This window comes from Pempheris klunzingeri, chromosome 2, assembly GCF_042242105.1.
Source record: "Pempheris klunzingeri isolate RE-2024b chromosome 2, fPemKlu1.hap1, whole genome shotgun sequence".
NCBI classification, from domain to species: domain Eukaryota; kingdom Metazoa; phylum Chordata; class Actinopteri; order Acropomatiformes; family Pempheridae; genus Pempheris; species Pempheris klunzingeri.
In genome coordinates this window covers 28,031,609-28,059,428 of record NC_092013.1, presented here as the reverse complement: position 1 = coordinate 28,059,428, position 27,820 = coordinate 28,031,609, and the positions used below count along the sequence as shown (strand labels likewise).

The following is a 27,820-nucleotide window of genomic DNA, read 5'->3' as shown; positions in this document are numbered from 1 at the left end:
TACGTACCGTTGATGGGGATGTTACATAACAGTGCTGTGTTCATTCAGGTTAAACTGCATCATGAGATCATCAGAACAGAGAGGTCCACAGCAGTTGGGTGTGCAGCAGTTTTCATTTATAAGTGTTATTAGAAATGTTTAGACAGATTGTTCTGACCTAATGTAAGCAATGTTAGAAAAGAATGGTTACAAAACAGTCTCAGAAGTCACTTGGACCACCTAGAAATATTCTTCATTTGCATAGTTTAGGACAATACTTATTACAACATGGCTCAGATGTGTGTTATTGCAAGGACTGAAATATCATGGGTTAGACAAACATGTTAACGTGATCAATTAGCATGTTAAGGCACATACAGTTTTCTAGTCAGTCAAGAACAACTCTTGTGACGTCTGAGGTGATTTCGCTGAGATGACTTCACTTCACCGTCCACATGACCCTCCACATGTGTCATCTGTTAGTGTCCACACAGGCATCACTTCCTCATCCTGCAGGCAAGCTGATGCCTCTCTGCTTCCTTCTCCTGTGATGCGACTTAATACTCGATGGTCACCGCCTTTGTCTTCAGGTATTCGTTGAGAGCCTCTTGTCCTGTTGGAGTGACAGAGATACACATACTTGTGTACATTCTGCAGCAGGAGAAAAACAGGATTGGCACAGGCTGACGTGTCTTTCAAAACACCAGTAGTGAGATGAGAGGAAATTTGGGGATTTGTCAGTATAACACTGTAGTGTTGCACCACAAATACAATACAAATACACAAATAAAGTATTGTTGTTGTTGTCCCTTGGAAAAGTTCTCATTCAAGGTCAGATGCTTTGTTGGTTTTATTTAATTTAATTAGATGATGAAATAAGTGGTATTGACCAGTATAACAGTTATAAGAGTTATTATCAGTAAAACAAACATTCCCTACTCCCTAGTTTTCTGTCTGATGATTTTTTTTAAATGTAGGATATACAGTATGTCTAAAAAATATGATACTCAAATTTATTTCAATATGTATTGTGATTGTGTGAGCCGATGTGAAGAGCCTTAAACCTGCATTCTTTTTGATGACCAGCAGGGGGCGACTCCACTGGCTCCAAACAGAAGTCTGATTGGATGGGAGTCTATGAGAAAATGAGCCGACTTCTCACTTGCTTTATTAGCTCTGTAAACCTTTTCTAAATGAGTTTATGGTCTCAGTCACTTATTTTAAGTCTTCTTCAATATACCATGATGCTCATTTAGTAATAGGTTATGGTCCCATTTAACCCTTGTATGGTGTTCGGGTCTGTGGGACCTGTTTTCATTTTTTTTTTTTTTTTATCAAGAGCAAAATGATACGATTAATTATTTTTTCAAACTCAGACTCATTGGCCTTGGCTCATATTGATGAGTCTGAGTTTGAAAAAATGATTAATCGTATAGTTTTTCTTTTGATAAAGAACGTGAAAACGGATGAAATCGGGTCCACAAACCTGAACACCATACAAGGGTTTAAGGAAAATAGACGATAAAGCAGGGTATGCTTTAGGGCAGGGCTACGTTATGACTATGGTGATCAATTAGAGGCAGTCTTTTTGGAACAAACATCACCACTGGTTCCAAAAAACCAAGACGGTGATGTCCATGAAACCAAACTGCCGACGTCCATAGAGCGAAACATAATGGTGGTCCACAAACCAATGGGTCAAATCACGGTGGTCATGTCCACTTCTATGGTTTCTCCTTGTTATCTGACTGTAACTGTAATTGTTCTTCATGAGAAAATAAAAGAAAACCACCAAAACCTCTAAGCTTGACTGAGCTACAGGGTGACCTCATTAATCAAAGTTTTCCCAGTGAGCTCTGATAAACCTCTTAACAAGCACCTGGACACTGACGGCGGAAACCAGATCTGTAGGTTCAGGTTTAAGCTTGAACTAACAGGTTCAAGCTCCTCCAAGTGCGCTTTCATTAGTCATTAGTCTAAGTAACTTTCACAGCTTTAAGAGCCTTGTGCACTCACACAGCTGCTTTCACTTATTCTGGTTGATCAGACCTCTGGCTCAACTACAAGATGAGCAAAACCCTTCTGGGACATTAGAGAAGTATCACACTCCTCGTGGAGCAGGCAGCCCTGAACTATATGTATCTTTCTTCCCTTTGTGTTAATCACATTACCTATACTACTAAAATACATGAATAAATGATCTACAGCTACACAGTGACATCAGTTTTTCTTACCCAGGTCTTTGCCAAAGCCAGACTGTTTGAAGCCTCCGAATGGCGAGGCCACATCAGTCTTGTTGTAGGTGTTGACAAAAACTGTGCCGGCGTTGAGCTTTTCGCTGACATACAGAGCTTTGCTGATGTCCCGCGTGAAAACACCTGAAGCCAGGCCGTACTCTGTAGTGTTTGCTCTTCTCAGGACATCGTCCACCTCACTGAGGCAGGAAGGTCGAGAGGAGGCGGAGGAGGAGGCAGAAACAGCAGAAAAGACAGAGGAAGTAAGCCAAATTTCATGAGCTGTGGCAAAATGGGAACATGAGTAATTTCGAGGAATAATCTTGAGTTGTCTTTACCCGCCCTTGAACTTGGAAATTATCATGACAGGGCCGAATGATTCCTCTATAGCAATGTACATGTGGTCTTGCACATCAGTGAACACCGTAGGTTCAAAGAAAAATCCTGGAAACAGATATGTCACAAGTCAAACTGCATCATCCGTCATATCAGAGGAAGACCATGCAGACTGGTTGATATTGGAGACTCACTACACCATCAAGCTGCAGTGCAGACAGTGTGGTCTTACCTGGTCGCTGTACCTGCTTACCACCACAGACCAGAGTGGCCCCCTCCTTGATGCCGGTCTGACAATACTCCACCAGTTTGTCCAGGTGGGCCTTGTGGTTCTGCGGGCCGTGGTCTGTGGAGCGGTCCAGAGGATCGCCGATCTTCATCTTCTTGACCTCCTCAACCTGAGAGAGAAGACGTACAAATAAGACAACCATTTGAGTCTGGACTTGACAATCTATACAACGAATAAATGCTTCATAAGACACTGAGAATGTTCATGTGTGTGATTATACATCCTTACATATTATCACAGCTGTGTTACACTGTTTTATCAACTGTTCATCATTAACTGTTTACTCACCAGTTACAGATGAACTAATAAACATATTAAAATGTCCTTATATTTACTTACTAGTACCAAGTAATGATTGCTTCTATACAGTACAGCATATGAAAGGTAACTAGGAGGAGTAAAAGTGAAATGTCACCCTTGCTGCAAACAAATACACAATACTGTGTGTAGTAGTTGGTGGAACAATGCCAGAGCAGCTGCCATTGCACAGAAGCATTATGCAGAGTTGTAGCTATTTTAAGTCTACATATCAATCTTTCATCAGATGCACCTGTGCCAGTGCTCTCAATCATCATCATCATCATCATCATCATCATCATCATCATCATCATCATCATCATCATCATCATCATCATCATCATCATCATCATCAGGCTTTAGCTTATGGCTCCAAACCGACCTTACAAAGAGCTCCACATTAAAAGCATGAAATGAAAAGATCAGAAACAGAGGAAAAGGGAACAAATGATAAAAAAGGATCAGTAATGTCTTTAAATAAAGTTTGTATATGCGCCTTAGGTGGGCATCATTTCTACACCAGGCCCCTAGCATGTACAAAAGGGTTGTTTGTCTGTACTTTCCTAAGATTGAAGTCTCGTCACAACCAAGTTAAAGCAGCACGCGTTATGGGATGGCTCTGTCTTTCTCCAGTGAAGCTGCTCTGGCTCCAAACTCTTTTTGATTCTACTTATTGAAATGTTCTTATTGTGTCGGTCTAGTAACAAAGCGAAGAAGACACATGCTCTGATATCCACATAAGAAGAAAACTAAAATACTTGCAGGTAGCGTTTTCCTGTTCAGAGAAATAAATCAGAGGATAAAACCTGAATTGAGGATTGAGACACATACCACTTTTTTCACAAACTGGTCATGAATGGTGTCCTCCACAAACAGTCTGCCAGCTGCAATGCAGTTCTCTCCCTTGTTGAAGAACACAGAGCTCATGCCCTGAAATACACAGATGACAGTTGTTGTCATCTCTGCAGCTATTCAAATGTGTGTAAAATGACAAAGATAACGTGCTGCCATGACTGAACATACCATGCGCACAGCCTTGTCCATGTCACAGTCACTGAAGATGATGAGAGGGGATTTTCCTCCGAGCTCCAGAGAAACTTTCTTCACGTTGCTGACCGCACAGCTTCAGGTGGAGGAGAACACAGATACGCAAAGATGAGTGGTCACGTTACATTTCAACTGTTTTTCAGTATTGTAAACGTGCTTTACTTCTCACCTTTTCATGATGTGTTTACCAATTTCAGTGGAGCCCGTGAAGCCCAGTTTCCGGACGTCGGGATGGTCAGACATACGCTGACCGACCAGAGCACCTTGAAGAGAACGAGGGTGAGTTTTAGAATAACTCATATAGCTCATGTGATGCTTAATGAGGAAGTCAGTGTGTGTGTGTTCCCACCTGATCCAGGCAGAATGTTTATCACTCCTTTGGGGAGTCCAGCCCTTGCTGCCAACTCAGCAAACTTCAGCGCTGTTAGTGGAGTCACCTGGGGACAAATAACAAGGTTTAGCGACACTGCAGAGCTGTAGGGACGGCAATGTTGGTCTGCCAGTCGAAATCTCACACTGACATATGTCGAGAATATTATTGGACGGACTGCCACGACAGCACGTAGCTCAAAGCACCGTTGTGTCAACGTACACACTCACAGCCGGGCTGTAGACTTGTTTTGTTTTCATCCACTCTACAGTAGCCTATTACCGGCGACTGCACAGCCACTTTCGGTCTTGTATGGACAGTCTGATGGAGTATGGAGTCTGAGTGCCAGAGTGGAGGCTGACCTGAGCGGGTTTGAGGACGACTGTGTTTCCAGCTGCCAGGCAGGCTGCTGTCTTCCAGGCCAGCATCATCAGAGGGTAGTTCCAGGGAATCACGATGGCACACACTCTGAGAGGAAAGACAGGGAGGACTTTTGGCATGCTAATGACTCAAGCGCCTGTTTGCAACTGTAATTAGTTTATTCATGTAACACTGGAAAAAAAAACTGTGATGACTGTGATTCAAGGTAATACATTCAAGTACTCATATGTTTAAGGTGTTCAATAGATTTTTTTTCCTCTTAGGATATAAAAATTAGGTGATCTGCAGAGAGAAAGCAGACTGATGGTGCTGTCCAGTAGTGTCACAAACAACAAATGCACTGTGATCATTTTCTTCTCAAACCACATGTGTGTGTGTATTTTTAATCACATGGACATGTCCTTGAAAAATCCACTCATCCACCTCTCACCCTATTGGTTCCTTCTTGGTGAAGGTGAGGTTACGATTGGGTCTGGCCTGGTTTATGGGGATGGTGCTGCCCTGTAAAAAGAGGACATCATTTATTTCCACGTATTTATCCATATTCTACTGTTGATTAGCAGTGTTGAATGTGATTGGTTTGTTGGGCATTCATCAAGGTTTTATCTACTTTTGACCATGACACTGGCTTCCAGGCTTAAAAAGTGGCCGTCTTACCTGGATCTTATCACACCAGCCAGCAAAATAGCGGAAGGTCTGGATGGACATGCCCACGTGGGTCTTTAGGGCCAGAGTGTAAACAGCTCCGGAGTCAATGGCTTCGATGGTGGCCATCTCCTCCTGGTGCTGCTCCATCAGGTCAGCCAGCCTGTGGGTGGGCAGCCAGAGGAGACACAGGGCCAATGAATGTTATGGAATGAATAGTTTTTTGATTATCAATCAATCAAGACTTTATTGTCACATGCTCAGCAGTTGCATGAAGTAATCACTGGCAGTGAAATTCTTGTGTCTTTTGTTCCCTCACACAGCAAGAAAGTAATATAATATATAATAAATAAGGTATATAAAAAGGTTATGGGCAGTTTAAAAGTCTTATGGCCTGTTCAAAGTTCAGACTTTCCTCAGGTTGGCGTTGTTAAAGTCCCCGGCCACGATAATCGCAGCCTCCGGCCGTTTCGTTTTTTGATTATGAAACAAAACTAAATATAACATTGCTTCAATAATAGCACCAGGGCACGTATTGAAAGGTTAAAGACCCTTTCATGATAACGTTTAGTTAATCCTACTATGGATTAACTGTCCGTGCCATACACCGCCACCGTGTGCTGCCTGAACACCTTACAGCTGCAGACTTAAATTCGGTAGGACCAAGTGCACTGACTTGTATATGAGTCTGCCTCGGTCTCTGGGGTTCATCTTGCCCCACTCTCCCTCTTCAAAGGCCTCCTTAGCAGCAGCCACAGCCTTGTCCACATCACTTATCTGGGCCAGAGACACATCACAGATGGCCTGCAGGACAGACGGACACAAGACAGTAAATGACAAAGCCAGCAGACAGAAACGCAGTACTCCAACCAGAGGCAGGAGAATTCCCCTGTCGGATCAGGGAGGTATTGTTAGAATAAAAGGGTGGATAAGGATTTTATCCTTTTTTTAAAATGTGGGTACAGGTGATTCAAACTTGTGTCAATTTTAATTAAAATCCTGATGAAGTCAGTCTGAATTATTAAGTTATTTCCACCTAAAATTGTAACAGGTTGAGTATGGTTATCTGATGATTTAGCACCTTTTAATAGCTGTAAAACAATCAACAGCTGCAGCCACCAGCACCAGAGAGAAATATGTGTTTGTGTTTTAGTCCTTACTGCGCCGTCAGTGGGATTGATGGTCTTGTAGGTCTTTCCCCCCTCTGCATCAACAAACTCTCCATTAATGAACAGCTGATGGGGCATCTTTATGGTCATGTTATTGATGTTCTTCTCCACCTGAGTACAAGACAGCAGTCAACATGGGCCGATCATAATAAATACCAGCCTGTCACAGCATTCCTCTGTGAAGTTAAACACACCCAACTGCACTCACATAATCAACGACCAGTTCCTCCTCATCGTCCTCCCCTCTCAGCTTCCTGACACACATCTGGATGAAATCCTGGAAAGTGGTGTTCATGTAGACGTCCTCGTTCTGCAGCTGGCAGCTACTGGCCCGAAGCTTCACCTCCTCCACAAGCCTGAGGGCAGCGAAGGAGAGAGGAAGGACACGGAAGCACATAGAAGATAGAGAAGAAAACGCATTCAATGGAATTTGTGCAGGTTTTCTGTGTTGAAGTGTTCATGGGTGATTTCATACTTATTTTCTGCTGAGAAACTTAATACAATTGAAACAAATGTGCCTTTATAGTTAGGTTAGTTTGGTTTTTATTAAGAACAAGTCATTATTGTACAGTGCAAAGAGATATTATATTAGAAAGGACTCACATGTGAAAGCCATTTGATTAACTTTTAAACTTTCGATTTTGTCAGCATTCACTTTATTTACCTGACCACATCCATGGAAGCAGCACCGGACTTGAAGAAATCGGTGGAGTCTTCAATCTGACTAGCATTAGTCAGGATACTCTGCCACACTGCCTGTGAGGAAACACTGTCAGAAGTCAGCACGGGACAGTCTTAAGTGCACAAACACACATTTTGCCAGCAGGAGAGGAGGCCCTACCCTCATCTGTTCAGCGAAGGTTTTCTCCTCCTCCGTGAGCTCCACGGCAGCACTGCTCCCTGAGCTGAAGTACTGCGCTGCAGAGATCATCTTCCCGTCCTCAAACTGGAGGTTCTTCACCAACAGCTGCAAAGACAGAGAGCACCGAAGGATCATGACGACTGAATAACACGTGGAAGCAGTCTCATCTTTAAAACAGGAGATTAGCAGTGTTGTAGTCTCAGGCTGTGAATAAAATATGCCTACAGAAGAACAGATGTGGTGAAAAAAGAACCACTAACACCGGATGACTTCAATAATAGCACCAGGGCACATATTGAAAGGTTAAAGACCCTTTCACGATAACGTTTAGTTAATCCTACTATGGCAGCGGACAGTACATGTTTCTGATTGGCTGGCAGGTGTCCGTTCCGATTAAATACCCAGTAGATGAGTTTTCTCATAAACGTACAATTATATTCTCACTAAAACAGATTGTTTGTATTATTCAGATCTGATAAACAAACATTAAATGAAATACAGTTCCTTCCTCATTAAACATTTGCACTGCAGATTTATATAAATTTCAGTGTGCTCACATTTGTTCAGGGTCATTTGAATACATTTTAAGGACCTGCAGGAAATAAACATATGACCTAGTGAGTCATCTGTTCTGAAATAAAACCCCAAATCCAGGTCACCTGAGTACGGTAAATAAACAGTTAAGCATTTCTAATAAAAATGGTGAAGTGTCTTTCAACTAAAAGTGATGTCAGGTGAAATGTAGTGAGAGGACTGCTTAGAAAATGTGTGAATACTCAGCCAGGATTTCTGTCAGAACACTGTTATGCACAGCCCAGTACAGTAGGTGGGGGTAGATACTGGTACAAAGTGTAGCCCTGGCAAAGGCTGGCACACACACACACACACACACACACACACAATGCACGCTCTCTCTCACACACACACACACACACACACACACACACACACACACACACACACACACACACACACACACACACACACACACTCTCAGCCCGCACACGGAGAGCTGGCCGCCAGGCTGCAACATGGCTAACGTTACTCTTCAGTCTTTCAACGTCTTCCTGACGGAGAGACTGACCGCAGCCGCCGTAGACATCTATGGCTTCGTGGAGAGGACCGTGCTAGACTACCAGGAGGAGGTGAACCGAGCCAAGCTGGAGAACCAGAGGCTGCAGCGGCTGCTGGACCTGGTCTACAAACCGGAGATAAGGCTCCACAGGACAGGTACGTGTCACCGCCTGCCACATCACACGACCTGAGCCACCACATGACACCGCGGACGGTCACTTAACGTGTCTGTGGTTGCTGCATTTAGCGACGTTAGCAAACCATGTTAGCGACCGTCTCCTAGCTAATGACAGGGGGTCCAATTTCCGGTCAATTTTCAAAATAAAATAAAACCCGTTATTTATACGTTTTAACCACGCCAGTGTTAGCAAGGCAGTACAGCCACATAGTGTCCAAGGCATGTCTTACTGTCAAACTGGGCACCTCCCTCTATAAAAACACGTTTCATGCTGGTTTAGTGAAGGTGATGGGACCTCTCTGGGCTCCTCTATGATGTGATGGTAAGTGTGCACAAACAGCACTTTAATTCTACTAAACCATATCATGTCCAGAATACCACGAATTTACATTGTGTTTGGTATAAAAGCCTTTAAAAGATGTAAAAAGAATGATTCTTTTATTTATATTCAACTCTCCACAACACAAACCATCCCTGACAGCTCACACTCACAACAGAACATGGTGTAACACAGAAATGACAACGTGCAAAACAGTTTTAGTTTGATCTATTAACAGTGGAACATTGTAACATTGTCAGATTGGCATAAAGAACGACTAAGTGCCTCAGCCTAGAGGGCCGGTCCACTGTCTTCTCTCTGTTATCATCTGCCCTGGTTTGGAGAAGATTCTTTCCAAAGGGGCTGGTGCGCAGTCTCCTTGCCATCACCTTGACAAGCCATAGGTAGACTGAAGCCTTGTTCTCCCACCAGCTGACCAGGTCTGCAACTCTTTAGAAAAGTGACTCTTCCAGATAGGATCTCACTCACAGTATAGCATCTGCCGGGGGAATTCCCTCTTGCAGTGTCTCCTATTGCCCCTAAACACGAAAGAGCCTCTAAACAGCTGTTGTTTGTGGCTCCACTTCTAACAGTCCTGCTCCCTCTTCTCCCTCCGGCCTCCTGGCGGTGGACCTGGCTCACTGCTGGGGCTGCATCAAGTCTGTTGTCAGTAAAGGTCAGCTTACTCAGCCTCACGTCCAGTACGATGGTTTCAGTATTATATTCTCTTCTGTGGAACCTTCCTTCCATAGATGCGCAGAGATGCGAACAAAGATGCACATCACCAATGGTTACTCTTCCTCCTATCAGGTGTGAGCTGTTATTTTCTGCACTTAAGCAGCATTTAGAAGGCTGGCATGTAGCAGAAAACAGAAAATAGCAACTCATAAACTTGTGCTTTTGTTTTATTATGTGGTAGTAGGACTTTGTTCAGTTCATTCTTGTCTATAATAACTGTCACTCCTCAAATATGCAATTATATAATGATAAATAATAACTATCCACTGTACCCGTCTGCTCTGATCTCTACAGCGACCTGTTAAATGGGTTCAGGACAGTGCATGTCTCTCACACTACCTCCCATTCTTCTTGGCTCAGAGCATCCACATGTGCACTGAGAATCGATAGTTAGAGATCATTGCATCCTCGGACTCCAGAAGCCGTTTCAGCTCAGGAAATGTGGAATTGACCACATCGTTTTTTGGGCCTGGGCTCAGGCATACCCATCTGGAGTTGAGTGGACACAGCTTCTCTGCGGCTGTTGTGCACATATGGAAGAATTCCACCATGACTCAGGCTTTGTCCATCATCACCTTCAGGACAGCTCTTGCAGACTGTGTGAGCGAGATGTTGATCCTGGATCCATTTCAAGATCTTAATAGCTTTGGTTGTGTTAGCTGCATTGTCGCTAACACAGTTAACCACTTTGTTTTCTTTTCCAATTGTCACTGCTGTGTTATTCTCAGCAGTTCCTCTGCCGAGTTCTTTTAAGTGCGTCTGTCACTTAACTCAAGCGCAGTCCAGAAGACAGGACACAGTTAGAACATTTTCAATGAGGTGACGTGAAATGAAGGAAGTGGTGGCTCTGATGTCCAGCGGTCAGTTGTCAGGCAAACTCCTGCAGCCTTTTCAGTCATTTCTTGCAGTGAAGCACGTTCCCTGTCACACAGTCTGCTAATGGTTGTTTCAGGGTTTCCCTGCTTGTTAGAACATACACTGGACTGAGGTCATGGATGTAGTTTCTAAATCCCTTTTCCTCCACGATTGAGAATGGTTGGAAATAACTTGCAGTCATTTAACTCTCCATCAGCCGTGTTCTGTCTTGCTGGGGTCTTGGCCTTTGGCAGACTTTGGCCTATAGACCTCCAGGTCGCAATAGGTCATGGTGCACCTGATTCCTAAGGGGGGGGGGGCTCCAGTAGACACACTGACTTTTCCAGTTCAGTAGCGAGCACAGTAGTACAAGTGGAAAGTTGGACGTACAATTCTAATATTCTACATTCTGCCATTTTGTTGTCCATGTTATTAAATGCATACAAATGCTATTCTGTCTGCAACTTGCTCATCTTGTGTTCTGCTGCTTGTGGCTTGAGATGCACAATTGCACACTTCAGGGTCACTGGCGCAACATACAAAATTCTCATGTTTGGCTCTTAATGTTATTACCACAGTGATCCATTTCATACTGAAAAGCTCGTGAATTTGTTCAGACACTAGGTCGATGTTATGTCAAATACTGGAACTGCATTTTGAATCTCTTTTGTAATTCCCTGTTTGTAACTCTAAACTGTAACTTGTATCTTTCTGGTGTTATTGTGGTGCAGTCATAGTGAATATGGAGTTAGACCCATCAACTCTGAGGCATTTTCTATGAGAAGCAGCTCACAAAAAGCATGATGGGATTGTGGGAGAAAGTAAAATCATTCACCTGAAGGGGTTAAACATAGCTCCACAGTATGTAATCACACCTGAGATCCATTGTATGTGAAAGAGGGTCAATTAGCCAACCTATTTCACTTATAAAGCCAAACTACAAAAAGCATGGAAGCCACATGAGGCCAATGCCATGCAGATGTCAAATCGGAGTAATTAGAATTTTGAGTTTCTGACTTGTAAATAGCGTTCATGTCAACTTTCAAATCATAATTACGACTGGGAAACTAATTTTTGAAGCCGACATGACCGTTAATGATACAGAACAGACCAGACAACCAGATACCACCATTCAATGTAATTCAACCCAAATTTAATGGGTATGGTGCTATATTGTCAGCCCACAGTATTTTAATCCTCACACAACCAAGTTTGTAATCACACAGCCCTCCTGACTTTCATTACCACGTCATTAACAATCCTTCCCATATGACGGGAACGCAGCATGAGTGTGAACGGTCACCTGAGGATGTTGCCTTATAAGGACTAACTCTACTGTACTGTAGAAGACAAGTTTTTGAAAAATAAATATTTACATAGTTTAAATAACCTCTTAGTTAAGGAGTCATTTCTGTCAAAAATACAAACTCAAGTTCGCCATAGGCTACATAAGGCTAATATGTTAACATTTGAGAAAAATACAGCCTATTAAGTGAAATATGTTCCAAAAATAGTTTTATTTATGACAGGCTACTTTCTAATCTGATAGTTAAAACATGTTAACATGTAGGTATATAGATGTCATGGATGCACCCCCCATGGCTCTACTGTAGGAGTGTAAAGACTGAATTATTCTTGTGTATCTAAGTGCTGCAGTACTAAGATGCAGATGCTCTCTTGTGAGTGATTACTACCTCCTGTGTCGTGGCCACTTCCATTCCTTTCATTAAGGAAATTCACATTTACCATCTGAGAGTAGTTCTGTCTGTCTTTTATCTTTAACCCTGATTATGATATTATGACCAGTAATAACGCACACGTGCCGTCATCATGGGAGCCTTCAAATCACACGTGCATCACATGCACTCTGTTGTGTTTTCTAATGTTTGCTGTGCTCTAAGTGCATTTTTATCTATTGGTTGATGTCACAGCATGACGTCCATTTGATTTCTCTGCTGCTGTTAGGACGAGCATCTCCACTGGGGATCTTTCAGGTTTCCCAACATCTAGTTCATATGTGATCAAAGAAGTGATTTTTCTAGCTGCTACCAAAAACATTTTCCTATCCACTGTTACAGATTCAAGGCAGATCGATTTGCCCGCATCGAAACAGGAGGTTTGTGCTCAGGAGCAGCAGATACAGAAGGAATGTATTCCCACTGAGGCCAGTGAGGAGCCAGTCATCCTGCCCTTGAAAGAGGAACTGACTGAACCCTGGACCAGGTCTGTGGAGACACCTGAGCATCCAGCATCCACTAGTGTTGCAGACACATTAACTCAAACTGGAGAGCATGAAGAAAATGAGACGCCAGGCAACCTAACTGACGTTGTGAAGGTTGGAGAGCACGGAGAAAATGAATCGGAAGACAGCGTTGGAGAGAATACTGAATTTGAGATACCGTCACAAGGTGACCAATCATTTCCATTCGGAGAATCTCCACTAAATGCAAAGAAGAAAAGCATGTTTTTTTGCAATATTTGCCATCGGGCTTTTTTGAAAAGAGTCGAGTTAAAATTGCACCTTGCAGCTCACGCACAAAGAATTTCCACCAACAAAATGTTCACCTGCTTTGTCTGTGGTAGGATAACAGACAGCAGGAGTCACATGATCTACCACATGAGAACACACACTGGCGAGAAGCCGTTTGTCTGTCCCACTTGTGGCAACAGTTACAGACTGAAGGGTCATATTAAAGAACATATGAGGACTCACACTGGGGAAAGGCCTTACAGCTGCTACATCTGTGGGAAAAGCTTCAACAGATCTTCGACCATGAGTAAACACGCCTGGACCAAACACAGGGAGAACATGCCCTTTAAGTGCTTGCAGTGCAGCCAGCGCTTTTCTCTACTCGTTCGCTTCAAACAGCACATGAAGAAGGTCCACGATGTCACCTTCTCTGTATGAAGCACGGTTAATGTGGCAATGCTGACTACTGTTAAAGTACAGAGGTAACACTGAGTGTTAGAGCAGAGCTCGACTGTCAAATCAAACACAGACATGTCTGCTTTCTGTGTCGGTTCATTGGCATGCTTCCCCAAGCAAGTACTTATGATCCACTGCACTAATAGAACTTCTCATGTTCAGATGCTCCTGATGTCATTGCAATCTGCTTCAATTCCAACATGTAACATGCTCTGTAGAAATATACAGACAATCAATGTACCGAGCTAATAGTTATAATTCATTTATAATGATCATTGTATGATTATTACTATTCCTATTCTATTCAAATTCTTAGTGCACAAATTGAAGGAACTGGTGGGGTCACGTCATTGTGATTGAACCTTATATGATTTGATTTATAATCAAAGTTGTTGATAGTTCCTGCCACAAGTGTACAATAGATACACATGCAAATAAAATGCATGTCAAGGGCTTTAATTTTTATACAAAATTGTTTTTTCACACTGTTCTTTTGTTGAACTTTGTGATTGACTGTTGTACTTCCTTAAATTCTGCCTTCAGTTCATATGTGACTTTGTTAATATGGGCTTGCAATATGTTGCCTGTGATGTGCCATTTTAAAAAATGCAATGCAATAAAGTTACAGCACATTTAACATTTTCATTGTGTGCAATACATGTGGAACTCAGTGGAGGTAAAAAATTATTTCAAAAGAAAAAAGTAGAGCTGACACTGGATTTTTGAGGCAGATCCCAATAATACTTCAGTGTACTCTTTGAAACTTAATAATCATCCCTTAAATTAGGCTATTAAAGTGCAAATTAACTTGTTGCCTTGCTGCAGTGATGTAGCAGTGTACTCCAGGGTGTGTTAGTACACTGTGACATCACGGTTGGTTGTAGTTACTCAGCATATCACACCATTCAGGGATGCTGAGTGTAGTCAGACATGCGACAGACTTTCAGAAAAGTTAGTGACCAAATGTTACTAAAGAGATATTTTGTAATGATACAAAACCAGCTGAAAATGGGCAGTGTTGGTAGTATGTGCAAATGTACGCTGTTTAACTTCACTCAGTGTGGCCTGCAGCCAGACCTCCCCGCTCACCATCCCGCTTATTGTTTCATGTCATTTGGTGGACATTTACCAGCTCTGGATCTGTCGCTCGACTGAATAAAAATAACAGTAATCATTTTATTATTAAGTCAGTTTTTCAGTCAAACAACAGCCCTGAAGCTGATTAAATGTTTTCGCATCATCTGGTGGAAAACAAGCTTGATGATGAGAAAGTGAAACATCGTTCACTTGTGTTTATTACACACACTGTAATGGGGGTGGGTCGGGTGTTGAGTTATACAGAACTGAGCTGACCAGACCACTGTAACCAGCTCCACATCTGGAGGCTACCAACATAACACACCCCAATCTACCTACCGAACTGTCGAGTGGTTGAGTAGCGCTGTAGAAAATGTATGTGCCAGGCTGTGTGATGTGTGATTTAAAAGACCATCTCTGGTTCTGCTGCGCCAAACTTTGCGCTTTTTGAAAAAAAAATGGAAACAAATGAACGTTAAAGTTAAAGAATGAAAAATGAGTCTGATAAAGTTGGCCTATGTAGTGAGCTAGACATCTTACAGGTCAGGCGTTCTCTAGTGAACAATCTATGCCACGTTTGTTACTATACTGTTGCTAAATTATGCTTCCTGTTAATTTCTTGGTATTTATGGGCCAACAGACAGTATGTGAAGACCAATATACGCAATAAGCTAAAATTTACTGTTAATATCATAATATCAGTTGTGCTCCACACAGGTCACCTGCAGTGCACCTGTACATTGATATTTCTTAGTCTGAATTGCACTAACCTGTATGAAATGGGCTATACAAGTAAATGTGATTGATTGAACTGACCAAACAAAAAAACACGGGCTCTGAGCAGCTCAAATGTGGGTAGATGTAGATGTAGTTGGCTCTTGCTCTAAAGCTTTATGACTCCACTATAAATCAACATTATGAGCTATCATACAAACAAATGGTTGGTGTGTTGGTTGCTGCTAGCCATCAACAGGAGTTTGGCTGTTTGGAGAGGATGAACACATGCTGCAAAAACACTCCAGCAATCACATTTAAATCAACTTGAGAAAATGACGTGTGGCCATTCTTTACAGGTGTTTTATACTATGCACATTATACACTACTCACAAAAAGTTAGGGATATTCAGCTTTCAGGTGAAATTTCAGGATGAACCTAAAATGCATTCTAACCTTTCCAGGTGAACTTAATGTGACCTTCTCTAAACCTTTGAATGCACATGTCCAACTGTTCAGTGTCTCAGTACTTTCTGCACAAGTTGCTGTTCTCTAACAAGAAGCTTAACAGCAACATTCACAACAGGTTTGATCCGTGAATCCACCAATACATTTCCTGCTTCAGTTAGAATTGGTATTTAAACAGTCCTCCTCATCCTGCTGTTCACATTCTGACATCATGAGACCAAGACGACACCTAACAGTTGATCAGCAGCACCTCAACACTGGAGGCTTCAAACAGGAAGTCCTCAGACGGAGGTGTTCACTGAGCTTAGAGGGTCACAGAGTGTCATCAGGAGGTTGGAACAGTGATACAGAGACTGGAAGAGTCACAGAAAGGAGAGGAGTGGACGTCCTTTGGCCACATCCCAATTTATTGAGACACTGAAAATGTTTTGTTGTGGTATACCTACCACTGTTGGTAGATTTTCTTCAAATACATTGTTTAAGATGAATAAAATTACCAGTGCATGCTTCTACTTAAATGCCCTACTTTCATGATATAATATCACTGTAGCATTCACTTTTTACATTTTCCATATATTTCACCTGAAAGTCGAATATCCCTAACTTTTTGTGAGTAGTGTAAGGTGGGTGCACATGGTAACACCTTTTTATATCCAGATAGAATACAAATTTTCTCCTTAAATGAAATACTAATTGGCTGTAATTGTTAGATTTTAATGCAATGCACATTCAAAAGACAATGGTTCCTAGTTTTAGGCTCTTCGGAGTTGCTTAGACAGTTAGACGTTTTCCACCTTTGACTGGTTTGTCGGGTTGATGTGGCTCTGAGACGACTGATCAAAACTATCTCAAAAGGTAAAATTCCTAAAGGGTGTGGACTGATGGGAGCACTATTTAACCACTGATGAATCTGATGTATACTACAAGTGTAATGCAGTCCTGTTTTCACCCCTGCAGGTGCCAAACAGCAAACTGCACCACCATCCACGGAGGAGATTCCCCCTGAACAGCCGCAGTGGACTGCAGGCGTGTGTCAGGATGAGCCAGGACCCTCCCAAATTAAACTGGAGCATGAGGAGCAGCAGAAGGAGGAACTGTGGATCAACGGAAGTGGGGAGCAACCTTCAGCAGAGGATAGCGATGATGGGGACGCTCTGACCAAAGAGCTCATCAAAACAGTCCAACAGTTAGAAGACTGTAGAGCAGCAGAGGAGAGCAGAGAGCCAAAGCAAAGCACTGCAGAGGATCCGAAGCACTCTGAAGAGAGGACCAGCACCACCTTATACCGCTGCCACATATGCAACTACATTTTCACTAAAAAGACTCTGCTCACATGGCACCTCAAGACGCATGAAAGCAAGGCGCAAGACGGCAAGGGAAACTTTGACTGTCACATATGTGGCAAACACATTCCCTGTCAGAGCAATCTGCAGAACCACATGAGGGTGCACACAGGAGAGAGACCCTACAGCTGCCATTTCTGTGGCAAATGTTTTAAACTGAAAGGGCACATGACAGAACATATAAGGACTCACACAGGAGAGAAGCCCTTCAGCTGTCACATCTGTGACAAATCTTTCAACAGAGGTTCAACCCTGAGGAAACACGTTTTAGCCAAACATAAAGAGGAGAGACCGTACAAATGTGGGGATTGTGAGGAGTTATTTACTGAAAGGCTGCTGATGAAGAGGCACATGCGAAAAGTTCACGGCGTCAAACTGTCCACAAGTCAAAGTCCTGCCTAGACCTTCAGAACACGGTGCATATTATACAGTCTAAAGTGTGAGTGGAGAGCAGGGCTAGGTATCTTTTGAAAATTCTCAATACCTGTGCCAATACTAGAAACATACCAGAATGATACTTTTTTTTAATATGTTGCTTTGAGGACTCAACATACTACAAAATTATTTTTTAAGTATTAAAAAAAAAAAAATGTTGTTTTGCACACAGGGGAGAGTTTGGGGAAAAATGCTTATTAACTTTCTCAAAGATTGTTGATGATGAGGAGATTGATGTGGCTGCCATGTATGGACACGGAGCCAGGAGATGATTAGCTTAGCTTGGCATGGTGGCTGAGAGAAGGGAGAAACTGCTCGCCTGCTTCTCTTCATAGTTCAAAAATTCACCTCCATAAATTAAAAAAAAAAAAAAAAAAAAAAACTTCCACCGCGCCTTGCTTTCAGGCCGTATGCTAAGCTAAGCTAACGATTTGTTTCCTGGCTGTAGAGTGATATCGGTCTTATCATTTATCCGTCATCTCCGGGGCGATTAGTACCATCTTAAGGTTCAGTAGCCAGCCCTTGCAGAGACAAAAACAAATACAAAAACACACAGTGGAGTAATGTGCTGTACAAAAGCCGAGGTCATGTGACTCGTGTTACAGAAACTTGTCACAGCAGCTGCATGCAGGAGGATTTTTAGTGCTGCCTCTATGACCTCTTACTAAACTCCAGATGTGCTGTACGTTTAGGTTCTTTCACTACCATTTTCTCTGTGCTTACAGCATTTATATGAACCTTAGAGTGTGAAAACCATTATTTAAAAAAGATGAAGCTGGTCTATGTTCACTCGGTCAGTCAATCCTTTAAATGCAATCTACTTTAAAAACACTTTAAAAAAAAAAATCGAATTAATGTAAACCATTATAACATACAACTGTGGTACATCGTTGTCAACTAGTAATATTTGCGTTGCACTGTGAAATTGTTTTATATATTTATATGTATTGTACATATCAGTTGTATTTTTTTCTTTTGCCAAAGTTTAATCATATCATCAACTTGTAAACCAGCAGAACGTGAATATAAAGCTCAAAAAACACATTCACGGCTGTCATCTATGATATGAATTTGAACCTACGTATGACACTGACATGTCAATTGGGTACAGATTTACTGAAGCTGTGTTTTAAGACACAGAGAGAGAGGGAGATAAATGTCTGCTCATGTCGGAGTGAAGAACAATAACTTAAAGGACATATACACTACTCACAAAAAGTTAGGGATATTCGACTTTCAGGTGAAATATATGGAAAATGTAAAAAGTGAATGCTACAGTGATATTATATCATGAAAGTAGGGCATTTAAGTAGAAGCATGCACTGGTCATTTCTTCATTTTAAACAATTTATTGAAAGAAAATCTACCAACAGTGGTAGGTATACCACAACAAAACATGTTCAGTGTCTCAATAAATTGGGATGTGGCCAAAGGACGTCCACTCCTCTCCTTTCTGTGACTCTTCCAGTCTCTGTATCACTGTTCCAACCTCCTGATGACACTCTGTGACCCTCTAAGCTCAGTGAACACCTCCGTCTGAGGACTTCCTGTTTGAAGCCTCCAGTGTTGAGGTGCTGCTGATCAACTGTTAGGTGTCGTCTTGGTCTCATGATGTCAGAATGTGAACAGCAGGATGAGGAGGACTGTTTAAATACCAATTCTAACTGAAGCAGGAAATGTATTGGTGGATTCATGGATCAAACCTGTTGTGAATGTTGCTGTTAAGCTTCTTGTTAGAGAACAGCAGCTGGTGCAGAAAGTACTGAGACACTGAACAGTTGGACATGTGCATTCAAGAGTTTAGAGAAGGTCACATTAAGTTCACCTGGAAAGGTTAGAATGCATTTTAGGTTCATCCTGAAATTTCACCTGAAAGCCGAATATCCCTAACTTTTTGTGAGTAGTGTATGTCTGAATGACAAAATTGTTGTGTACTTGATGTGTATAGGAGAGGAAACTCTGACAGCAGTGATACAAAAGCCTTTTGGAAACACAGACTCCATCTATGGCTCCTTGGTTAACTGGAACAGGATGCTCTTCTCTTTATAACCACATCTTGCCATTTAATATGACAAGAAGACTGGATGTTTCAGTAAAGCACTGACCTTCCACTGCTCTAAGGAACCCTGGAAGCTGTGTGCACTATTATGCAGGTTATAAAGTTTATACAAACATGTTTCTATGCATCAGCTGCACAAAATAATGGTGCTATAAAATTCCAAAAATGGTCTCATGTGATACCCTCAGTGGAAGCAGCAGCTGCACAGAAAAGCTTTCATGCCAGGGCACAACACCAAGTAACAACCCATTTTCCCCAAAGGTTTGTGGTGGAACATTTCTGACTCCTGGAGCAGCTTTTTACACAATAATAAACTCACAGAAACATAATTCCATATTGTCCCCAGCTTCCCAAGTTAACTTACCGCCTTGCCGTCGTTGCCAAACAGCACCAGGCCTGTTTTGGTGACGATGCCGGGTCGACTGGCCCCGGGGATCTCCAGGGGCTGACCGTTGGCTGTGGCACCGTTATCCACCAGAGTGGAGCCATAAAAAGTCACTTTCTACAGGAAGAGACACAAAACAGCAAAACGTTGGTGAAGATAATCTGTAGCAGAAGTCAGTAGTGGTTACTATAATAGGAAATACTTGTGTTGTTTAAAAGCAATCATTGAAATGATTCAAATGCTGCTAAACCCTAATTGGTGCATCCCCCCCCCCCACAACTGTCCACTTAAAACAAGCAAAACATCAGAAACATAGAAATACAGACATCCCTCCTGTGAAATAACCAGAATCCTTCCAACTTTAGAAGACATTAGTTCCCATTGCTTACAATGAGATGATGGAAAAAAATATGTTTTCAGGGATTTCAAGTTCTTTATATTAACACCTTGAAATAAGTATGTGCATATAAGCACCAACATATTATGTACACTTATACTGATTTAGATTTTTTTTTTAGGAGACAAATACATTTTTCTGCTGCCCTTGTGCACAACTGGGTGTGCTGACCACCATCTGCTGTAGGTAATTAACACACTACCTAAGGATAAGTATTTCCTATTTCCCCACTTCAATCAATCCAGACTAAGCTTTCTTTGCACTTGGGGTGCAAAAACCCAGGTCATTTTCTGAATCTATAAAGTCAGTTTTCCATATTATCAAGCAGCAGTATAACTGTGTTACCTGCGATCACCACAAGACAATACTGACATTCTTCTAAGATTTAGATTTATAAAAAAACGCAATTCAAAATTAAATTTAAAAGAAGATGTTAATGGCAAATATGATGATCAAAAATGATGGTCCACTGATGGGACAAACAAACAGAGAATGTAGATGAGTGATTTGCTGCTGTTACCTGTCCGTCAACCTCTGCCCAGGCTCCGGGCACTTTGTCGTTTCCTCGGATCCAGTTGTGAAGAGCCTCAGCAGGCTGGTTCCAGTCAATCTGCCAACAGAGAAATCTGTTGTTCTTATGTCTTCAATATACAAAAACACTGAAACTGGTTCCTTTCAGCTTAGATTCTTTTCATCCTCTGTAGTACGGCTGATGAATATAGCTTTTTGGATATCAAATACACATTTTGCAAAGGCACTCCAGCAATTTGTGAGTCTTAACATCCATAAAACCCTTAAAATCATGTTTTTAAACTTTGAATCAAGAGTTCAAACCACATAAACTCAGATTGGTGGTTTTCAAAGTCAACTAGAGAACACGTATGTAACTGAACACATGACATGAGAACAAGTGAGTTTGGAGAAACAGGTGAACTGTGCCAGATTTACTGTGCCTTCTTCACACGGATACTGACATCCAAGGAAAGGTTTAATTCTCCTTAAATAATACTTAACAAATTAAAAGATGACTGATTTTTTTTCCTAACAAACTGGATTATGAAGCAGAAAGAAGTGATCTGTCTGGGTGTCCTTATACTAGATTACCTTAGAATTGTCCTTCTTCTGAATGCACTCGTATGTGGCTCCCTCCTGTGGCTGGGTGATCTTCAGGGCCTTCCCCTCTGCAATCAGCCTCACTGCTTCCACCTGGAGCCAGAGCAATGCAGTTCAGATAAGTGAAGCCAAACGTGCGTCTTATCTTCATGGACTTTGCCGTCACAGTGTTTGTTATGTTGGGAAACTGAGGAGGGGAGCTGACTGCAGGTGGACAAGCACTAGGATCCATGACAGGATTCACTCACATGTCGACATGTTTGCTTTTCTTTACGCACATGCTGTCATCGTGACATTTCATAAGGGATAAAGGCTCTAAATTCATCTATTAGTGTAAATAAAAAGAGAAAAGTTTTGTACTTTTTTGATCATCAAGCCAATACGGTAAAAAAGGACCACGCCACTGGCTTTGTTTCATTTACTACAAATTTTCATTTACAAACCACACTCTAATGTTTTAGATATTTCCAGCTGTTCCAGGCAGTCACTGGTTTAACTGATTTTTGGACGATGTGAAAACCCATGAATATTCTCTTGAGTTGTGTGATCCATCAGGGTGAACATCAAGTCTTATGTGACTGTTGTCACTAGAGTAGGAGTCTGCAAACAAGTCTGCACTGTAATTTCACATAATGATAATTTAACTTATATGATTTAAATCAATAATTCAAGTAATTCAAGTTAGCGCTTGATGTTCTCTGTGATGAATTACACAACTCAAGGGCGTTGTGAGATTTTGCTAATGAATGAATAGAATAGAATAGACTTTACTGTCATTGCGTGTGTATAATGAAATTAGGAGTGCTGCTCCAATTGGTGCAAAATAGTACCAGGAATAAATAGAATGGAATATGAATAAAATAGAATGAAAGGAATGTAACAATACACAGTATATGTAAATATATATGTACAATTCTACATGTCAGTAGAGGTAGGCTTTGACAAAACAGACATTGCACATTAATATTGCACAGGATCTGGAACGGAGACCGATGGCTGCTTGGAAAGGTAGGAAGAACAAATCCAGAACTGTCAGCGTCTTTCAGCTCATTGTTTAGGTTTTATGGCACGCAACTTTTTGAAGGTTTCGATTCACTGTCACTGCTTTCGTACTTTTTTAGCAGCAGGCAGCTGCTTCCAGTCAAAAAGTTCTGACAAACCAACTGTGCACTACCTGGCCAGCATCAATCAGCAGACAGACACAGTTGGAGACTGGCTGCTGAACTTCTGCCCACAGTGGTTAAAAAAAAAAAAAAACTCTGCTGCACAGTGTGTGCTGGATGACCCACGATAACCTCTGAGGCAAAAGAAAAGCAGGTTAAAGTTTAACTACGGCACTACAGACAGTTTGTCAGGTAAAGACACACTCTTTTCTTTCCCATGAGAGCTTGGAATGCTTCTCCATGAATGGAAAAGTAAAGTGTATTTTGTGGTTACGCCACGCATTAGAACTCTGTATTGTAATGAGTATAAGGAATGTCTTTGAGAGGTTTTCTCTGCACACATGCCTTTCTCCATCACTACACTTACTGTGCCTTTGACTCCCTCTGGGAAGAGAAATCTCTTGTAGATTGTGTTGACTGTGTCATTGGGTTCAACGTCACACTCCCTCTGCAGCAGGATTGGTCCGGTGTCCAGACCGTCGTCGGCCCAGAACACCGTGAAGCCGCCCTTTTTGTCACCATGGATAAGGGTCCTGAGTGTCAGAGACATCAGCTAAAGGACGGGGCTCATTATGTTCATCATGCTTCCCCCGACCTGGTGAACATGTGCGTCACTCACCAGTTGATAGCAGAGGCTCCCCTGTGGCGAGGCAGCAGGGAGGGGTGGTAGATGATGGAACCGTGTTTGGGGTGGTCGATGACCTCCATGGGGATGAACTGGGAGCAGAAGGGCAGGACGTTGAGCTCGGCACCGGTGGCCTTGTACTGATCCACCACCTCTGGGATGGCCTGGCCCTTCACACGCCAGCGGGGGAACTTGAAGACGGCAACGCCATCCTTCTCTGCCTCAGTTGCTGTGGGACAAAAGAATGATCGAACTCTTACACTGTGTCATACAAAATCCCAAATATAGACAAAAACTATTATTATTACAGTGATGGAAATATAAAACACAGAGATACTCTGCAAATCCTGCAGCAAATAACATAAAATGACTAAAAAGTTATTAGTTCTGGTACCTTCAAACTCAAAGTTTGTACAAGTGATGAAAACTGAGAGCAGGATTGAACGAACGTATGAAAGGTTGTTGAAGACACCGCTGCACTGACCTTTATGGGTTAAAACTTTACATTTGTGTTTGAAAATTGACATTATGGTTCACTTTGGTCAGAAGTGCAAACTCATGCATTGCTATTTCAGTTCACTTCAGAACCTGGAAGTCTTCCAGAGGCCAACATGAAGAAGAAAAAGTTTGGAAAGCACTGAGCTAAGGCCCGATAAACATTCACTTCTACCCCTCTGTTATTCTTCTACAGTCTATTGTCCCGATATAAAGATTATGGTCTGATAGTGTCAGTGACTATGCTTTGATAGGAGACCTTTATTGATTTTTTGAGTTTAGAGGTCCAAAGTGATAAAAGTGGTGTGAGGAGTCTAAATTTCAGTTGGCATCCTCCTGACAGGTTTGCCCAAACACATTACCTTTTTTGCTCGGAAACTCTTACTCAATAGGGATGTGGTGACAGAGAAGATTAATGTGTCACTTTAACTGCTCCTACAGCCATGGACTAGGCTAAAGCATGGAAGTCCTCACCCAGAGGGTCAGCCTTGCCATCCTTGTCAGGGATGGTGAAGACTCCTACGATGGTGTGGCCGTCCTTCCTCAGCTCCTTGTAGACCTCCTGGCCGAACAGACTCTGACCAATCACTGCAATCTTCATCCTCACTCCTCACTGTGTTCTGGAGAGGCAGCAACCCACACAACAACAACCAGGAAATAATTAAGTAAGTAAATAAGTAATCACAAGCAATGTCCAAGCGACCAAATGTCACACATGAAAAAAAACCAATACATTTTATACAGTGACAAGTGACAGTTGCTGCAGCTAAGGTTTACATTTGCCACATATTCATAGATCAGATGTGAAGCAAGTGAGACACATCAGTATGTTCCACTTAAAGCTCCCAGAGATCGTTAACGTCACTCATTTCCATCAGCACGCTGACTTCAGAACAACATGCTCGGCAAAGTTCAGACGAGACGGAACTCGCCTGTGCTTCTGTCACCCCTGTATGAGTATGAGTGCAGGCAAACCATGATAAAGCTCAGTGGTTTAAGGTTGTTTTGAAAAGACTCAGGAGTCACAATACATGGACTCACTTTCTATGTTAACACGTGATGGTCTTAACTGCATGGCCAGGTCCAAAGAGCAAACTGAGAGCTTAGGGTGATTTCACCATGTGCATGCCTGCAACTATGTTACACAGGCCCAACATACTGTGTGTGTACAGGTAGATGAGTGGCGTTCCAGAAGTATGTGTTTCAAATGTATTTAATGTGGCTGCAGACGCTCCAACAAGAGCACATCCATGTCTTACATGATCTTCATAAATAGATTTTAACAGTTTGGAATATATTTGAAGTAAACTGCATGCAGAGTGACAGACTTTGCTTCTGTTCATATCAACACTAATATGACCAATAGATGAGCTCAGAAGTGCTCTGTAATCATGACTGGTGTCTGTTTGGCCGTTTATTGACCCCGATCGGAAAGGGGCGGGGCCCACTGACCTGCCAACCAATCAAATCCACCAGTGTGGCTCATGCCTCCAGTGTCGACCAATCAAAAGCGCAGAGAAGTTGCAGGAATTTTGACAGACCACTGAAGGGTGCAACGTTCAGATCGACAACTTTTAGATAGATCAAATTAAAGCCCGAACAAACGTTCACATTACTAATGACACGTTACATGATAACCAGATCCTCAGCAGTGGCTGCACACACAAACAGTCTCTTATTGCAAATACAACGTGTGTGTGTGTGAGTGTGTGAGAGTGTGAGAGTGTGTGAGAGTGGCTGAAGACAAATCCGCAGTCTGTACTCTCACTTACCAGCATCACGCTCCATGCAAAGAATGCTGAAACACAAGTGTGAAGAAGTGTGTGTGTGTGTGTGTGTGTGTGTGTCCGTACCCCCTCCTGCAGACCCAGTGCTCCTCTGCTTGACTGGAAAGAGAGATCGGACGGAGAACGTTGCTTTTAATTTCCTCCCCGCAGCCACACTTGCTGGCCGCCCAATTACATAACATGCAAATAGAGCAGAGTGATTGGACAGGACGGGCCGTGAGGCTGCAGGGGCGTTCTGTCAGCTGCTGGTGTCTGTGGACGAGCTCAGCACGGGAACCTCCACAGCATCACTACAAGGTGAGGGTTTTGCCTGCAAATACTGACTTGATTGAACTTTTTTATTGAGCAGAAGTATTCTCACAGAGAGAAGACTCATTCTGTATGTGTCAGTGAATCATTTTTACATCCATCATTTTGATAATGAAAAGTGCTTTAATGAGTTGGTCACATTCCCAAAAACAGCTGTGCTCCCAATATTGTACTCCTACAGTAATGTCCAGAATTATATTGTATTTTTGTATTCTGTCCCTCTGTATACCCACAATAATTTCTATACAATAGGTAAACCAGTTAGTGGTTTAAAAACTAGAAACACAGCTTAACCTCTAAAGACCTGGCGTACACATGCGTGGGCATCACATTTTGGGTTATATTACCATAGTAGTTAATTCTGCTTAGCTGGGGCCGTATGGACATGTATGTGGGCAAAATTGTTGATATTTCATATTGTTTTATGCACCGTGATTTTCAAAACATGTTCAAAATATGTTTTGTATGTGTTCTAAATACATGCAAAAGCAGTCAGGAAAAAAACTGCTATGTTCAGGGTGGAAATAAAGAGTTTTGCACAAAGGTGACTTTATTGTGTTTTTTGGAAATTAAGACCGATTGTCCACATATGTGGACATAATGTTTCTCTAAAACTACACCATGTAAAAAGATGATGCTTAGGTTTTATACTTATCAGGGTCCAATAAGACCAAATAGCAAGGAGAAATAAAAAATGCATATCAAACAAGAGCTCGGGTCTTAAGAGGCTAAAAGCATAAAGGGATTCAAAACTTGACAAATTTACGTAAAACAAAATTAAGTTCAAAGAGAAAAAGTAGCTCACAGAATGATTGAATGATTGAATGATTGAATAACTTTATTATCCTGGAGAGAAACTGGCACCAAGCTGAGCAGACACAGGTGACACATAGCAGACACCCAGTGACAGCACGGTGTCAGACCACACAGGCAGAAGGAAAACAGCACAGCAATAAGCAGCATGTGATATGATACAGCACCAGATTTCAGTGTTTATACCACGACAGCAGTCTGATAGAAGAAACTGATGTTAGCAAATAAATTCCACATTGTTCCATTTTCTTTTATAGTTCTGAGCCATTTTCTGAAACCTTTTTGAAAGTTTGCAGGAAATAATGCGCTATACATACATATATGGTGGATAAGGATAATCCAAGAATATAGATTTTTGTTGCGCTGCTGATATGGAAGTAACCCCAGTGGGAGGGGCTACATGCCGAGGATGTGGAATCTACGGATAATTTAAAATCCAACATCTAAGCTAACCAAGAAACAACTATTATCTCAGTGTTGCAACATCCACAAACTGGAGATTGATGCTACGGCAAGAGGGAGCCAGGGTGATAAGTTAGAGGGGGGATATCATCATTTCCGAGATTGGGTACCAAGCCCCAACAAGATCTTACGAAAGAGATTCCATTAATGTAAGGATGACTGACCTGAGACTGGAGATCATCAATAAGATGGATACCCGGCACCCCCGCTGGGTACCAAGACTGAGTTACAAAGTACCCTCTGAAAGTCTGCAACTACGACCAAAACTGAGACCAATCAGTTGATATACACCACAGCAACAGTGATCCTAGAGGTGCTTTGCTTCAAGATGAACAGTATAAGCCACAAAGAGCAATACCCCTATGGAAAAGGAGGCTGGAGGCAAAAATCAAGGTGGCATGGAGAGAAGTTAGTCAACTCTCAGAGCTACAGAAAGGTGTGGTGAAGAAAGAGGTGCCCTGGAACTGTCCAGACCT

At 42.1% G+C, this 27,820-nt stretch overlaps 1 protein-coding gene across 2 annotated transcripts; it reads right to left on the bottom strand.

Moving 5' to 3' along the window:
- Positions 1–3: 3 nt before the first annotated feature.
- On the bottom strand, positions 4–25,894 carry aldh1l1 (aldehyde dehydrogenase 1 family, member L1). 2 transcript variants are annotated; one of them, XM_070839694.1, is made up of 23 exons: positions 25,827–25,894; positions 24,448–24,586; positions 23,473–23,707; positions 23,221–23,386; positions 21,682–21,783; positions 21,098–21,187; positions 20,160–20,297; positions 7,589–7,714; positions 7,412–7,503; positions 6,956–7,103; positions 6,739–6,858; positions 6,255–6,382; positions 5,591–5,741; positions 5,364–5,434; positions 4,915–5,020; positions 4,532–4,619; positions 4,352–4,445; positions 4,159–4,258; positions 3,967–4,065; positions 2,782–2,947; positions 2,552–2,657; positions 2,214–2,413; positions 4–592 (listed from the first exon to the last, which is right to left on the bottom strand). In XM_070839694.1, exons 2-23 carry the CDS (start codon positions 24,572–24,574, stop codon positions 537–539), a joined length of 2,709 nt encoding a protein of 902 aa, XP_070695795.1. In that variant the 5' UTR covers positions 24,575–24,586; positions 25,827–25,894; the 3' UTR covers positions 4–536. The 2 variants fall into 2 exon arrangements, with proteins under 2 accessions (XP_070695795.1, XP_070695803.1); XM_070839702.1 differs by having other exon boundaries at positions 24,448–24,593; positions 25,827–25,850.
- Positions 25,895–27,820: the final 1,926 nt, after the last annotated feature.

Coding starts and splice junctions, on each gene's coding strand:
- aldh1l1 (XM_070839694.1), bottom strand. CDS start 24,574: ATGAAGATTGCAGTGATTGGTCAGAGTCTGTTCGGCCAGGAGGTCTAC. Junction 7,715..20,159: donor TTGGCAACGACGGCAAGGCG/GTAAGTTAACTT, acceptor CTGTCTTTGCAG/CTGTTGGTGAAGAACCTCCA. Junction 4,446..4,531: donor AAACATTCTGCCTGGATCAG/GTGGGAACACAC, acceptor GTTCTCTTCAAG/GTGCTCTGGTCGGTCAGCGT.